The sequence below is a fragment of the Colias eurytheme genome, chromosome 6 (genome assembly GCF_061535395.1).
Source record: "Colias eurytheme isolate Ceu_HAF_F1 chromosome 6, ilColEury1 Martin Lab GWU primary, whole genome shotgun sequence".
NCBI classification, from domain to species: Eukaryota; Metazoa; Arthropoda; class Insecta; order Lepidoptera; family Pieridae; genus Colias; species Colias eurytheme.
The window spans coordinates 10,858,167-10,870,603 of NC_142985.1; the positions used below are offsets into that span (position 1 = coordinate 10,858,167).

A 12,437-nucleotide genomic window follows, 5' to 3' on the forward strand; every position below is an offset into this window, starting at 1 on the left:
TTTCATCGTTTTTATTTCAAACCATTTTTAATTTTCCATAAAACAAATTGAAAATAGTAGTTTTAGTTGAAACATGCCTAACAGAAATAATTTTAAAGGATAGATATAATTTAATTGAATACAAAAACCTTTGTAGTTCTATAGATAGAAGAACCCAGCGGCAAAACCACCACAAAGCATCGAACCACAACACGGAATGTTTAACTACCTTATATTTTTACGAGTACGAATATAAACCAAACATGGTTAAATGGATATCCAAAACATTTTGTTTTAAGTTTTTTGGTCTATATAAATATAGTTAGATAGATTTTTTTAAAGAACAATAGGGAAGCGTTTGACCACAATCTCGCCTGTTGGTAAGCGAAGATGTGGTCTAAGATGGCGGGTGCTGCCCTAGAAATTAATACAATTTTTAATTCTAACTTTATTTCAGAATTCAATTAGTGCACTCTTCGTTAAAGTTAGTACATATATTAAAGTATATGAGCTTATTTAACAAATTTGCATTCTAATCTGGTTTTCATGTTTATTACATTCTATTCATGCAAACATAATTTATGTAGTTAATACGCGAATTTCGAAAGTATCATTTGTTGGTTACAACAAATTGGGTAAATAAAAGCCACTTACATAAACAACCACTAATTAACTGAGCGAAATCCAGCTACGTGATTTTATGAAAATGCGAAATTGTGACAAGAAATTATTCCAAGACGAACGGCGCACAAAAGATAAGAGCCATTTTAATTTTCCTCCGATTTTAATCTGCGCTTCAAGAGTTGGAACCGTAATAGATTTCCGTGAAGGAATTGGAGAATATTTACTTTTATAAAGCAGCAAATTCGATTTCAAAACTGTTTACGCAAATGGATACAAATGGTAAAGTTTCTCCACTGAAATTAAACAACAGTCACGGTTTAAGGTCATCGCGTTCGCGTATCAATTCTATAAGTAGGTGTTCCAATAGATAAACACAAAATAATCAAGAATCCCCAGACCTTTGATGTTACTTTCAACTAAACTAATATTCAAAACTTTCACTGGACAATCTTTTGTTTTAATCAACGAAAGGTCACATAAACGACAAAGCGGAGAAACCTCTTCATACAAAAATATTCCAACAAGTTATCGAGTACTTTGAGGATACTTCAAATTACTTGCCGAATAAGATATAATCTGCCGTTCCTAACCTCCAGGTGCCGCGCCGTAAAAGGTAAGTGCACTTTGTCGACACAGATGATGTTTTAAAAATAAAAGGCCTTGTAAACAAAAGGCTCGTGCGTAAGTCTGTTGCTGCGCTCTATATAATGCGAGAAAAAATAATTCCATTGTTTATTTTTTGCAAAGAATTTATAAAGAATAAAGGAACACAAATAATATACCTAGCCTTTCGTGTGCGATTTAACCGGATATATCGTGCGCGTAGGTTAAGGAGAACTCCAACCCAGGCCACAACATTAATGACGGCTGCCCACATAAAATTACGTTACCCGCAGAACGCCCTCGTATATTTCCTTTAATAGTAAAGTGAAAGCAATATACCCACTATACAGAAACAACTGATTTATGTGTTGTAAAAATAGTTTCAGACAAATAATTTATAATAAAAGGTGTAGTATTAAATACTTGTGTTAAGATATGAATCAGACTGTTTTATTAGTCGCTCATTGCACTCTCAAGTTGCGAAAAATGCGAGGTAACGCGCACGAATCAGAGCGTCTCAGACATTCTACATAATATTATTATTTCTTTTATTTCTACATAATACAATCCATAGGTATTATTCTTTAATATAAGAGTTTAGAAGTACATAATTATAATCTGAAAAATAAATTGCTGTCGTCTCTTCATAATCCAACAACCTTTGAAACTCATCACTTTACACATTAAAATAGTTGAAAAAGCGTCTTTTGCAATTGTGTAAATGTTTCATAAGGTAAAAGCTGGCACAGTACAGTTCACGGTCTCGTCACATCATCAAGAACAGCTACGTGCAATTACTTAACGTTAGGGTTCTTTCCACACGCTAGTCAAGTAGGCCAACGTTTTTAATTAAGAGTTCCTAACGTCTGCAAGGACGAAGGTAAAAAATAAAGGCTTACACACGCGTTAATTGCCTCGTCACGCTAATAAAGGCAATCCCTCCACTGTGCTTCTCTTTATCTTGTGCTCCTAATCTAGGACAAGGATGGTAGGTGAGGTCACGTTTGTTAATAACTATAGAACATAGAAGTTTGACTATTAACGGAAATAATGAGAACTACCCCAATTATTAATACATCCGCAACTTTAGTAATTGATACCTGCACGTTACATCCGATAGAAATAGGTACAAGTTTATTGATAGCATTTTTTTTTTTTGTAATTTTTAAAGCCATACTAGAAGTATGTAAACATAGCAAATTGTTGAACATTTGTTTTTTATTTGAAGTCATACCTTTCTTTGTCGTGTGTTGACTGCGGGTTTTGCAGTATTGTCTGCTGGGTTTCCATTTCCACCACGCATTGTGTACCGAGTTCGATTTCTGGAAAAAGCAAATTCATGATTATAAATTTTCGTGTCAGTAAAATTTCAGAAATTGTGCCGCAACTAAATAAAACCAATATTATCATTCCAAATGTCTCAACCTGTATGTAAACACTGTTATACGTTATCAATCGTAAACACAGTCAAACCTATAAGTGTTTTACTTAGATTATGCGCAGGCGCAGGTCAAAGACATTTTATGTAAATATCGTACGAAGAGAATAAAATGTTATAAATGCTGCAATAATTAGTATTCAAGAATGGTTTTACTTGTGTTTTAAGCAAACACAACAAATTCTAAATCGTGTCTCAACTTTTTTCCTGAAAAAATTTGCTTTGAACTGCCTACTCTAATAAAAGCAAATTCTTCCTAATACGTACTATTTTACGTTAAAGTGAGAATGTTTTACATACGTACAAGAACTTTACAGGGGGGTGGTGCACGAAAAATAGACACGGTGTTTCAAGAAAAATCGTAGTTAGAAGGTAATTAATTGCAGAGGGGCCGTTCAACAAACCAGTAAACATTTAGATAAACAATCACACGTGATTGTGGCCGACACATGATAAAACCCAGCTTCCGCTTTCGGAAACATATGTTAGTTGGTTTTTTATTTGTGTTTCCATGTCAATGAGTTGCTACTGTATTGTATGGCGTAGTAAATGATAAATAACATGTAGTAATTTAATTCTTTGTTGAATTGATTGTTGAGATTGCCTAACATTTCAAATTCATATTTAATTTGTTTTATATACATATATAAATATAGGTACCTAAGTAAAAGAATTTTGAAAGCTATAGAAGGCAAGAAGACGTTACCCAGTTAACCAGATTTTAAACAAAGACCACGTGACATCGATCACAATATTGTATTCGTTCAGAAAACACGATAAATTACCAACGCAATGAATAATGATTGTTACTGAAAAAATACGTTTATGTACATATTGTATGGAATATTTTTCAAGGCTATTCAGCTGCTCTACCACAATTCCGACATAAGAAACACTGAAAGCGAGCGTTAGGTTACCTAACTTGTTTATTTGCTTTTCGTTAGATGTATTCACGAGGACTATGCTATAAAAGTATACATACATACATTTATTGATGATGTCATAATGTGTTACGATCACGACGATTGTGATTCGACAGAGCTGCTAATTGGAAATGTATTTTATCAATATTTTCAAGAAAATTAAACACGATCGTTATTTCTGAGGTAACGAAACGCTTAAATAGGTATCAAACAAGTTGCGTAATCGTTATTATTCACAATATTATCTAATATCTATGCTAATGCGTTGTTTTAGGGGAAATTGTACAAAAATGTTAATGAATAGAAGAGGGTTATCCAACGGTCATTTTGGCTTAGTAACATCGCGGTCTTGAAGAAATTTATTGCCGATCGGTGCAAAATACAATCGTAAACATCGATTGGTTAGATTTAGCAATACGTGCACTGCAACAATGACTCAACACGAGGTCGGTCTGTATGTCGGTGGCGATTCTCTTCAAAATCCGGTTTTACTAGACCGTCGTATTGAAATAGGCGTATGCATAACGGAATTATATTGGTCGGTTGTATGTTCGCATCCCACCTCGGAGGCTATATCGATCGTCGTATAAAAGATAAATCAACACCTCCTGGAGGAAATTACGAAATTTGCTTTACTTAATTGGTAGGTATCTATGTTTCTCAGCTTCAAAAGGGCGAAGGGTGTTAGGTTGGCGTATTTGTAATGACAATCAGTCAACTGAAGAGGCTTTTTATTTAATACGTAAATTCAAAAGTACCTACTATGTACAATAATAAAACGCTATTTAGCAATCAATTACAGACTAACACATAATCTTACGATAAAACAACTAGAAATTGATACAGATAAGATTAATGAGTAAATGAAACATTTGTCATGATCGTTTCTCCAGTAAACTGGATAAAATTAAAATAATTAAATTAAACCTATAAAGCAAAATAAGAGTACCTACCTACATTTTTTTAATAGGTATCAGTATGGTATGAAGTAGGTTAGTAGAATTGTTTGTTTAAACCAGAAAAAAATTGATATGAAGCAGTAGAATATAAATATTCTACTGCTTCATATCAATTTTTTTCTTCTACTGTGTAATAAATTACACAGTACATTTATTGTTAAGTATTTTAACTTACATTTAAATATATAAAAATATAGGCACGATAGGATTTTGGAAAATACTATGGATAATTAGGTGGTTCATAGCATAACCACCTAATTATCCATTAAAATTACGTGAAATCCAATAATTACTCTTTGTTATATCAAGAGTTATTAACTAAATGCTATAACTTAGATAAGAATAACCTGAATGTAGAGTTCCGTCATGGAAATACAATATTTATTTACAATCGATATGTAACTACCCAAATGTTTTAAAACATTTTACTCATTTTTAAGTCTGACTAAGAGACTATTGGCAAAACTCATGAAAAAATAATTCATGCATTTCTGAGTTACTGTAGCCTTTATGTAATAGCTATAGGTTCTGAAGTTTTTAGCTTCAAAGTTTCATTGAAAACAATGATGGTCGAAGTGTAATAGAAAGATATATAACCAAAAACCCCAATTTAACAATTTTATCAAAGCTAAATTCGATACGCAGATAAAACAGGCATACGTAGTCACCTGTATGATCGTATTTTTTATTTATTACTAGCACGAAACCAGCTTACCTCGCCTGTTAAAAGGACGAACCCGCACAGCAACTTTGATCTTATCCGAGGCCATTTTAACACTTTATTATCACAAAAATTATCAAAACACAACACTTTTCACATCAATGTTTAATAAATTATTGCACATATTCACCCATATTCTAAAACAATAATAATCATTATTTCACGTTATATTCACGACGATATCGAGATGACACTGCCCGCCATGTTGTTTTTCGACTGCTTTACAACTTGACATAAATTTGACGTTTGCAAATACCTATTGCCAACAACCAAAGAGAAAAGTGTTCATTTCACACATTTCACAGTTCATTTCGAGGTTCATTTTTTCACATATTATTATTAAATTATGTAAAACATGTGCTGCACAGTACTGTACCTACAACTGTTTACTGTACGTCTGAAAGTACAAAAACATATACGAAGTATTTTTTACTAATTCTATCACAGAATTCTATGGTATAGTTTCAACTTTCATAATCATATTTGTAATAATTAGACAATATTAAATACCGTTAAACAATTAATATAATAATAAAGTATAATTAAAAATGTTTATGTATGTCAATAGTCTTTCATCGAAAATATATTTTTATTTCATCTAAACTTGTTATAGAGAATATAGTCCCCGTTTTCCAATTACAGAGCATAATGCGACTCAGTGCCGCACAATGCCGAATTATGCTGATGCTTAATTGGAACGTGAAACGCACCAGCAGGTTGCGCTGTTCAGTGTTGAAAAAAAAAAATATTCATAGAGTTAGCAATAACCTCAATAATGTGTAAATAAAGTGGTATACATAATAATTTGTTGAAAAATATTTACGGTTATTTTAAGTAATTTGGATTTTGATTTTTTCATTAACATTTTTTTCAATGTTTGTACCTTCATCCATACTTATATTTATTTTTTTAACACAATTTGAATTAACTTTGATTATTTCGAAAAAACTACAATGAAACGAAAGCTTTTAATTTTTTTCCAACAATTAATAATTACTAACGATAAATCGATTGCACGCATCAATTCACGCGCATTACTTTTTCTAGTGCTCGATTGTGCGAAGCGTTGCTGTAGTTGGAACATTCAACGTTAAGCATTATGCCGCATAATGCGCTCTAGTGCTGTAATTGGAAAACGGGGTCTATTTTCTATTTAATATTGCTAAAAAATCTATTGATTAATGTCTCTGGTAGGTACTTGACAATGACAGTGACAATAATATTGTTCAGTTCACATTCTTCTTCTTCTTCTTCTTTTTAGCAAATGGCAACTCCCGATCCCAGTGAGGACGGATTCTGCCAATGTCAAGTTTTGAACGGATGGTCAGTTTAAGTTAATGCTCATGTTTAGCATACTCTGTGCTAAGGAAAAATCACGATTGAGATGGTTCAGTTTTGTTTACTCATAGATTTCTTACATGGAGCTGTATAACCTGACAAAGAACAAATATTAGTTATAGACAACACAACACATCACAAAAGCATAACATAAAATAGATATAGGTACTTGGATGGGGTTCAAAATTTTATATTGTTAAAATTGATAAATTTTGATAGGATATTGACAAATGAGGTAGGGACAAGACAAAGTAAACACTTAAAATTAGTAGGGAGGGGAACATCTGGGGGGAGGATATCCAGAAGTGAGATACGAAGCTTTGGGCAAACAAAGAATAAATGATCGTAACTTCCCTCGTCTAAACCACACTCACAGATAGAATGATCACGGACATGAATTTTAAATAAATGGGTAGGAGTGGTATTGTGACCTAAACGGAGGCGGCAAATGGTGGAAACAGTAGGCTTGTCTATATTAGGGAAACGGAAGAACCAGGGCTTACATGGAATTGAGGGTTGAATATCTCTATAAAATTTCCCTTTAGTAGAATTTTTCCACTGACTGTTCCATGTATAATCCAAACGATCCTTAGAAAGAGAAGAGAGATCATGGGCATAATTGTAGTAATGTTCGAGAGTACCATGTTGGCAGTTCACATTCAGAAAGTTCACATGATGACAATTGACACTTGACAGCTGTTATACATAGCATGACAATTAGAAAATCGAAAAGTTAATTATTTATTTGCGAAAACAACTTTTTTCCGAAACAAAACAGTGTTGTTTTTATTATAAACCAATTAAATTGGGTGTCACATTCGGCCTGATGGCGTCTGATCCTTTGTTCGGGTGGGATTTAACCTTCAAGACAGTTGAGAAAGATGTAAAAAGGAAATCTGATATTATAATCGCATTTATTCATTGGAATTTAACGAAAAGAGGTTTCAGAAATATCGGGGTCGGCGACGAGGTAAAATTGCATTGATCAGATCATAGAAGCATTTAAAACCTTATTTTCACCACTTACATTTCACTCATTTCGTGCTTAATATTTTACAGCGAACCCTATCTGGAGATGAAGTAAAGAGTGAAGTTCTACCAACTGGTTGGAATGACAATGATAATTACACACTTCGCTACATTTTAGATGATAAATTGTACATTCTGCATGGCTTAAATACTGATGGAAATCTTATTGTGAATTTAATGGTAGGTAATGAATAAAAAAATGTGCATGTAATTTTCCGTAGATAAATTATGTCAACATTCTTCGTAAACATGTTTGTGAGTCATAGGTACCTACAATAATATTAACTGATATGTTTTTATATAGACTCCAATTGTGTAACTCATCTAAACTTAACTAAAAAGCATTCACAAAACATATTTTTTTAATCAACTAGTTATTCAGATTGTCTTTAATTGTACCAACTATGATAAAAGTGCTTTATTTTGTTTTAATACTATTACAATTTATACAGAGGTCAGAAGATCTAGCCGTATCAAATGTTGCCGTTAAAACAGAAGACACTGTGAAAGACACAAGTGGTCCCATTGACAAAATGTTGCCAAATTACAAAGATCTAATGTTCAATGTTAAAAGAGATCTCATAGACACTCTCACAGAGAGATCTACAATAAGCATACAAACACAGACAGGTGGTAAGTACTAAGTACATTATAAATTATAATCTATACACTTACAACTTCAACTTAATTTAAAAATAATTTGGAAAGCTTTTATTTGTTTAGAATTTTTAAAGCTATTAAGTCCTTATAAGCTCTATAATGTTTGATTTTATAAGAACAATCTAAAATAAAAATGTAATAAATAAATATGGGGCTATTTGATACAAGGACATATTAATTTATAGGACAAATTTTTTTTTAAAGTTAAATTTTGCTAAAAATATAAAAAAAAATATTATTGTAGTTGGCTCCGGTCTCAGAGTAGCCAGCGATGAGCCTATAAGAATTCCACGTGTCAATCCTGATACTCACCTATGGTAAGTTTCAAATAATATTGTATCACTGACCTAATATTTTGACTGACCGGTTGACTTGGTTGGTAGTTACCCTGCCATCCAAGCCAGAGGTTGTGGGTTCGATTCCCACCCGGGGCAAATATTTGTGTGATGAACATAGATGTATGCTCTGTATCTGGGTGTTAATTATCTATATAAGTATTTATTTAAAAATTATATAATATGTATATATGTATTAGCCATCTGGTTTCCATAATACAAGTGAAATCTTAGTATGGGTATGGGATCAGATCGTGCCGCGTGTGAAAATTGTCCAAAAATATTTATTTATTTATTATCAATGTTATCTCTAGACAAGAAGAAGATTGAAAATAGATCTTGAAAAGTACATTTCTTTTTTTATCTTAGAAAAAATATTGATATCAAATGGACATGGCAAAAGAACTAGAAACCCATTCTAATGGTAAATAATAAATATAGAGTAAAACTACTTTATTGTTAAAACAGATATTGTTCTATTCCATTGCCTCTTACATGTTTTCTCTTTATAAGAATTAAGAACCTTCTTGCCTTATCGAAAATAAATTGATGAATTGGTGGAGCCTTTCCGGAGTTTTATCCTTATCAACAGGCAAATCATTTTTTTTTATTGCAATAACTAGTTGTATATCTTAACATTATTATTTTAACAGGGAATTGCCGTCAGCAAATCTGCCAAACGTAGGTCGCTCCGATTTAGATCCCTTTGCCCCAGGCGGTAGCGGCATGATCTTCAATCCATTTGGACCTCGCAGGGATATTGAGAATCCTGGACTTGGCATTCCTGGTGGATTGCCTCGGTATTTCGTTTTTTCTATTATGTTCATTGTTTGTTAAAAACATATTATTTTGATATAAATTAATTCACACTAAGTTTTTCCAGTGGTTGAAGTTTAAATAAACTTGTTTCATTAATAATCTGAGCTCTCGGAACTGAATGATATCCCAACACACCGTTTTATATAACAATGGCGTGTCTTTTAAGATTGGTTAATTGAACGGTGTAGTTTAATAAAATGCCTAGGCTATTAATGAAATGGCTGTTGTAACTACCTTGATGCAACATGTATTTATCACATTGCAGGGGTGCCGTACCACCTGGTGCACGATTCGACCCCTTCGGACCGCCAGGAGTAGGGCAAATTCCAAGGAGAAGGCTACCACCCCCAGATGCTGATCATCTACCACCACCAGGATTCAATGATAATATGTTTTTGTAAATTCAATATTTTGAACAAACTGTACCAATAAATATAATGTTGGGAACTTTATCTTCTTCCTTGATCCCACCTTATAAAAGAGGGTCATTACGGTGCATGGTAATGTCATGCCCATAATAAAACTCAGATACCTTATTTTTTTAATTCTGTGCAGGCCAGCGCTTAAGGAAATTAACACTAGTTGAACAACAGTTTACTATTTGATAATAATAAACAGCCTCCTTTTTCTTCATAAATGAACAATATTGTGACAGGGAATGATGTGATTATTATGATGATAGGAGGACCTTTCTTTTTAAAGATGGTAGGTTTGTACCTATCATCTTTAAAAAAATTCATTTTGTTTTGTTCCATAATTTTTCGTTTTGTAGGTACCTATCTTGTGATAGGTACCTACAAAACGAAAAATTAAAATCTACCCTCCATTTTATTTTAATATTTTCTTGTTGTTGTGAGTCAATAGGTAGTTTTTGAAAATTCTTTCATTTGAAGCAAGCAATAAGAATCTTGCGTGGAGGAAACATGAAATATGAAGGTCCGTGTAAATAGCTAGATGCTATTAGAAAATTACAACTCATGCTAGTATAAAAAACCGGCCAAGTGCGTGTCGGACCACGCATAAAGTGCCGTAGTCATGTGGGAAAAAAGTCTATATTTAAGCTATTGCATAGCTTCTATCGCAGGCCTTGAGCGCAGGGACCGAATCCAGAAATTCCGTAACAAAAAAAACCTCACGCTCCCCACTCCGACGGGCACGGAGGTGTGGCTTGAAGGCATAGCATGCAATAGCTTTACCGCGGCAGTCCCCGAGTGCCACACGTCTTTTTTTATTTTATTTATAATTTCAGAAGTATTCACCATAAGATACCCAAAACAATTTTAATTACGAGTTTCCGCGCCACTTTATTTACGGAAGTGATTTGAAGTTTATAGGCCCAAGACTAGAAATTACAGGAAGGGGAGTGGGGACACCGTGTTTTAATATTTTAAGATCTCATTTAACTCTATTTAACACGAAATTTTATTTAAAAAAAATAAATAAAACCTAACAACAAGGAGTAAAACGTGTAGGTTTGGCTTTATGATTTTTATAAAGAATAACACTTTATTCACTCTAATATTTTTTATCATGGCAATGTAATTTGTCAGTTGAGTTAATTTTCTGTGCCGAGCACACGTTTTCTGCGTGTGTGGCGAATTTTACTAGCTGTTCGCGGCTGAATCCGTTCAATTCTTATTCAATGTGTATGGCTGTGGAGGTAAGTTAATTTTCTTTAAAGTTTTCTGTATCATTCGCTATGAGAATCTTGTACTATAATTAAGTATCCTTCGAGCGAAGGTCGTGCCCTCTTGTATGGACGTCACGAACCAGGCGTGGAACAATAATTATTGTAGTTTTCCTACAATTATAATATCTAGTCCATTCTATATTCATACCAATAAGGAGGAACAAATAGTCAAGTATGCAAACATGCTAAGCACCACCGACGTGTTCCAAGCACCTATCGCATATTTTAAAAGTATGGATGAGTGCAAGCCTATTCCATATTTAGTTGCAATATTTATAGACCTATGTATGGAGTTTCGATTTGTGAAAACGTACTTTAGCAATATTAATACAATATAAGATTCTGCAGGGTACAATTTCTTAAAACCTGCAGTTTTTAACAACCACTATACATGCACCTACATTAAAAAAAAATAAAAAAAAAAAATAAAAATTTCTTTATTTGTTTCAAAAATTTTTTACATAATATTGTTACATATGTTGCATTGAACCCCACACTAGGATCCCCTGTGTTGTGAGGCTCAATCTCTTTCATCATATTACATAACAGAACAACAAAAAAGAAATATATATATTTTAAACAAATAATTGCCATTTTAAGTATTGAGAGTGTGTGTGTGTGTATATGCGTACGTGTATATGTGTGTGGGTGGATATGTTTATTTTAATATTCAGTAAATGTTTAAGTTTATATTTTAATCAAGAAATTATGGTAACGAGGTTTTCAGTTTCTAAGTAGTTTAGATTAAATAGCCAATTTGTAACAAATTTTTTACAACGGAACTTGGTCATAGGAAAGATATTTAGTAATTTATTCATTTTGTTGTATAAGTAAGGTCCCATGAATATAAAAGCCCTGCTACCAAAAGACATATTACAGCAATGTTTCCTCCATGTAGGATTTCTTCGAGAGCGCTCGTTCGTTATAATTGTGTTTGGAGCTATTTTATGAAATTTTAGTATTACTGCTAATATGTATAACTGACGCACCGTTAGAATACCAGCCTCTTGATATAATTCTTTGGTTGGATATCTTAGATTATTTTTAAAGATAATTTTAAGAATTGCTCTTTGCGCGCGCTCAACTTTTATAAGATGACATTTTTTGGCGGAACCCCAAGAAATGAGACAGTAGTTTAGGATAGATTGGCAGAGTGCATAATAAGTCATTTTGATCGTTTTGATATCTGCAATTAGTCTTAGTTTTCTAAAAATGTAGGTTAATTTTCTGATACGTGTCTTTACTAAATCGGTTTGTATATTCCAGGTAAGGTGTTTGTCGATAATCACACCTAGATACTTTATATAGGTAACATTTTC

At 32.8% G+C, this 12,437-nt stretch overlaps 3 protein-coding genes across 5 annotated transcripts in view; 2 read left to right on the forward strand and 1 right to left on the reverse strand.

Annotated features, from left to right (window-relative positions):
• Khc-73 (Kinesin heavy chain 73) overlaps positions 1-5,463 on the reverse strand; it is a 110,693-nt gene extending 105,230 nt beyond the window's left edge. For all 3 annotated transcript variants that reach the window (XM_090103142.1, XM_090103141.1, XM_090103140.1), the window contains exons 1-2: positions 5,242-5,463; positions 2,441-2,528 (exon numbers count right to left, since the gene is read on the reverse strand). In XM_090103142.1, coding sequence (XP_089959268.1) covers positions 2,441-2,528; positions 5,242-5,296 — 143 coding nt within the window. In that variant the 5' untranslated portion in view covers positions 5,297-5,463. The remainder of the gene's footprint in view (positions 1-2,440; positions 2,529-5,241) is intronic.
• A 1,799-nt stretch (positions 5,464-7,262) lies between these two features.
• LOC149908011 (proteasome inhibitor PI31 subunit-like) lies at positions 7,263-9,878 on the forward strand. The gene is made up of 6 exons (XM_090103454.1): positions 7,263-7,555; positions 7,645-7,794; positions 8,067-8,247; positions 8,519-8,591; positions 9,263-9,409; positions 9,694-9,878. The coding sequence occupies exons 1-6, from the start codon at positions 7,412-7,414 to the stop codon at positions 9,827-9,829; spliced, it is 831 nt and encodes a 276-aa protein (XP_089959580.1). The 5' UTR covers positions 7,263-7,411; the 3' UTR covers positions 9,830-9,878.
• Positions 9,879-10,949: 1,071 nt separating this feature from the next.
• Positions 10,950-12,437, forward strand: part of PRL-1 (protein-tyrosine phosphatase 4A family member PRL-1) — a 30,617-nt gene continuing 29,129 nt past the window's right edge. The window contains exon 1 of the mRNA XM_090103144.1: positions 10,950-11,088. The gene's annotated coding sequence lies outside the window, so the exon portion shown is untranslated. The remainder of the gene's footprint in view (positions 11,089-12,437) is intronic.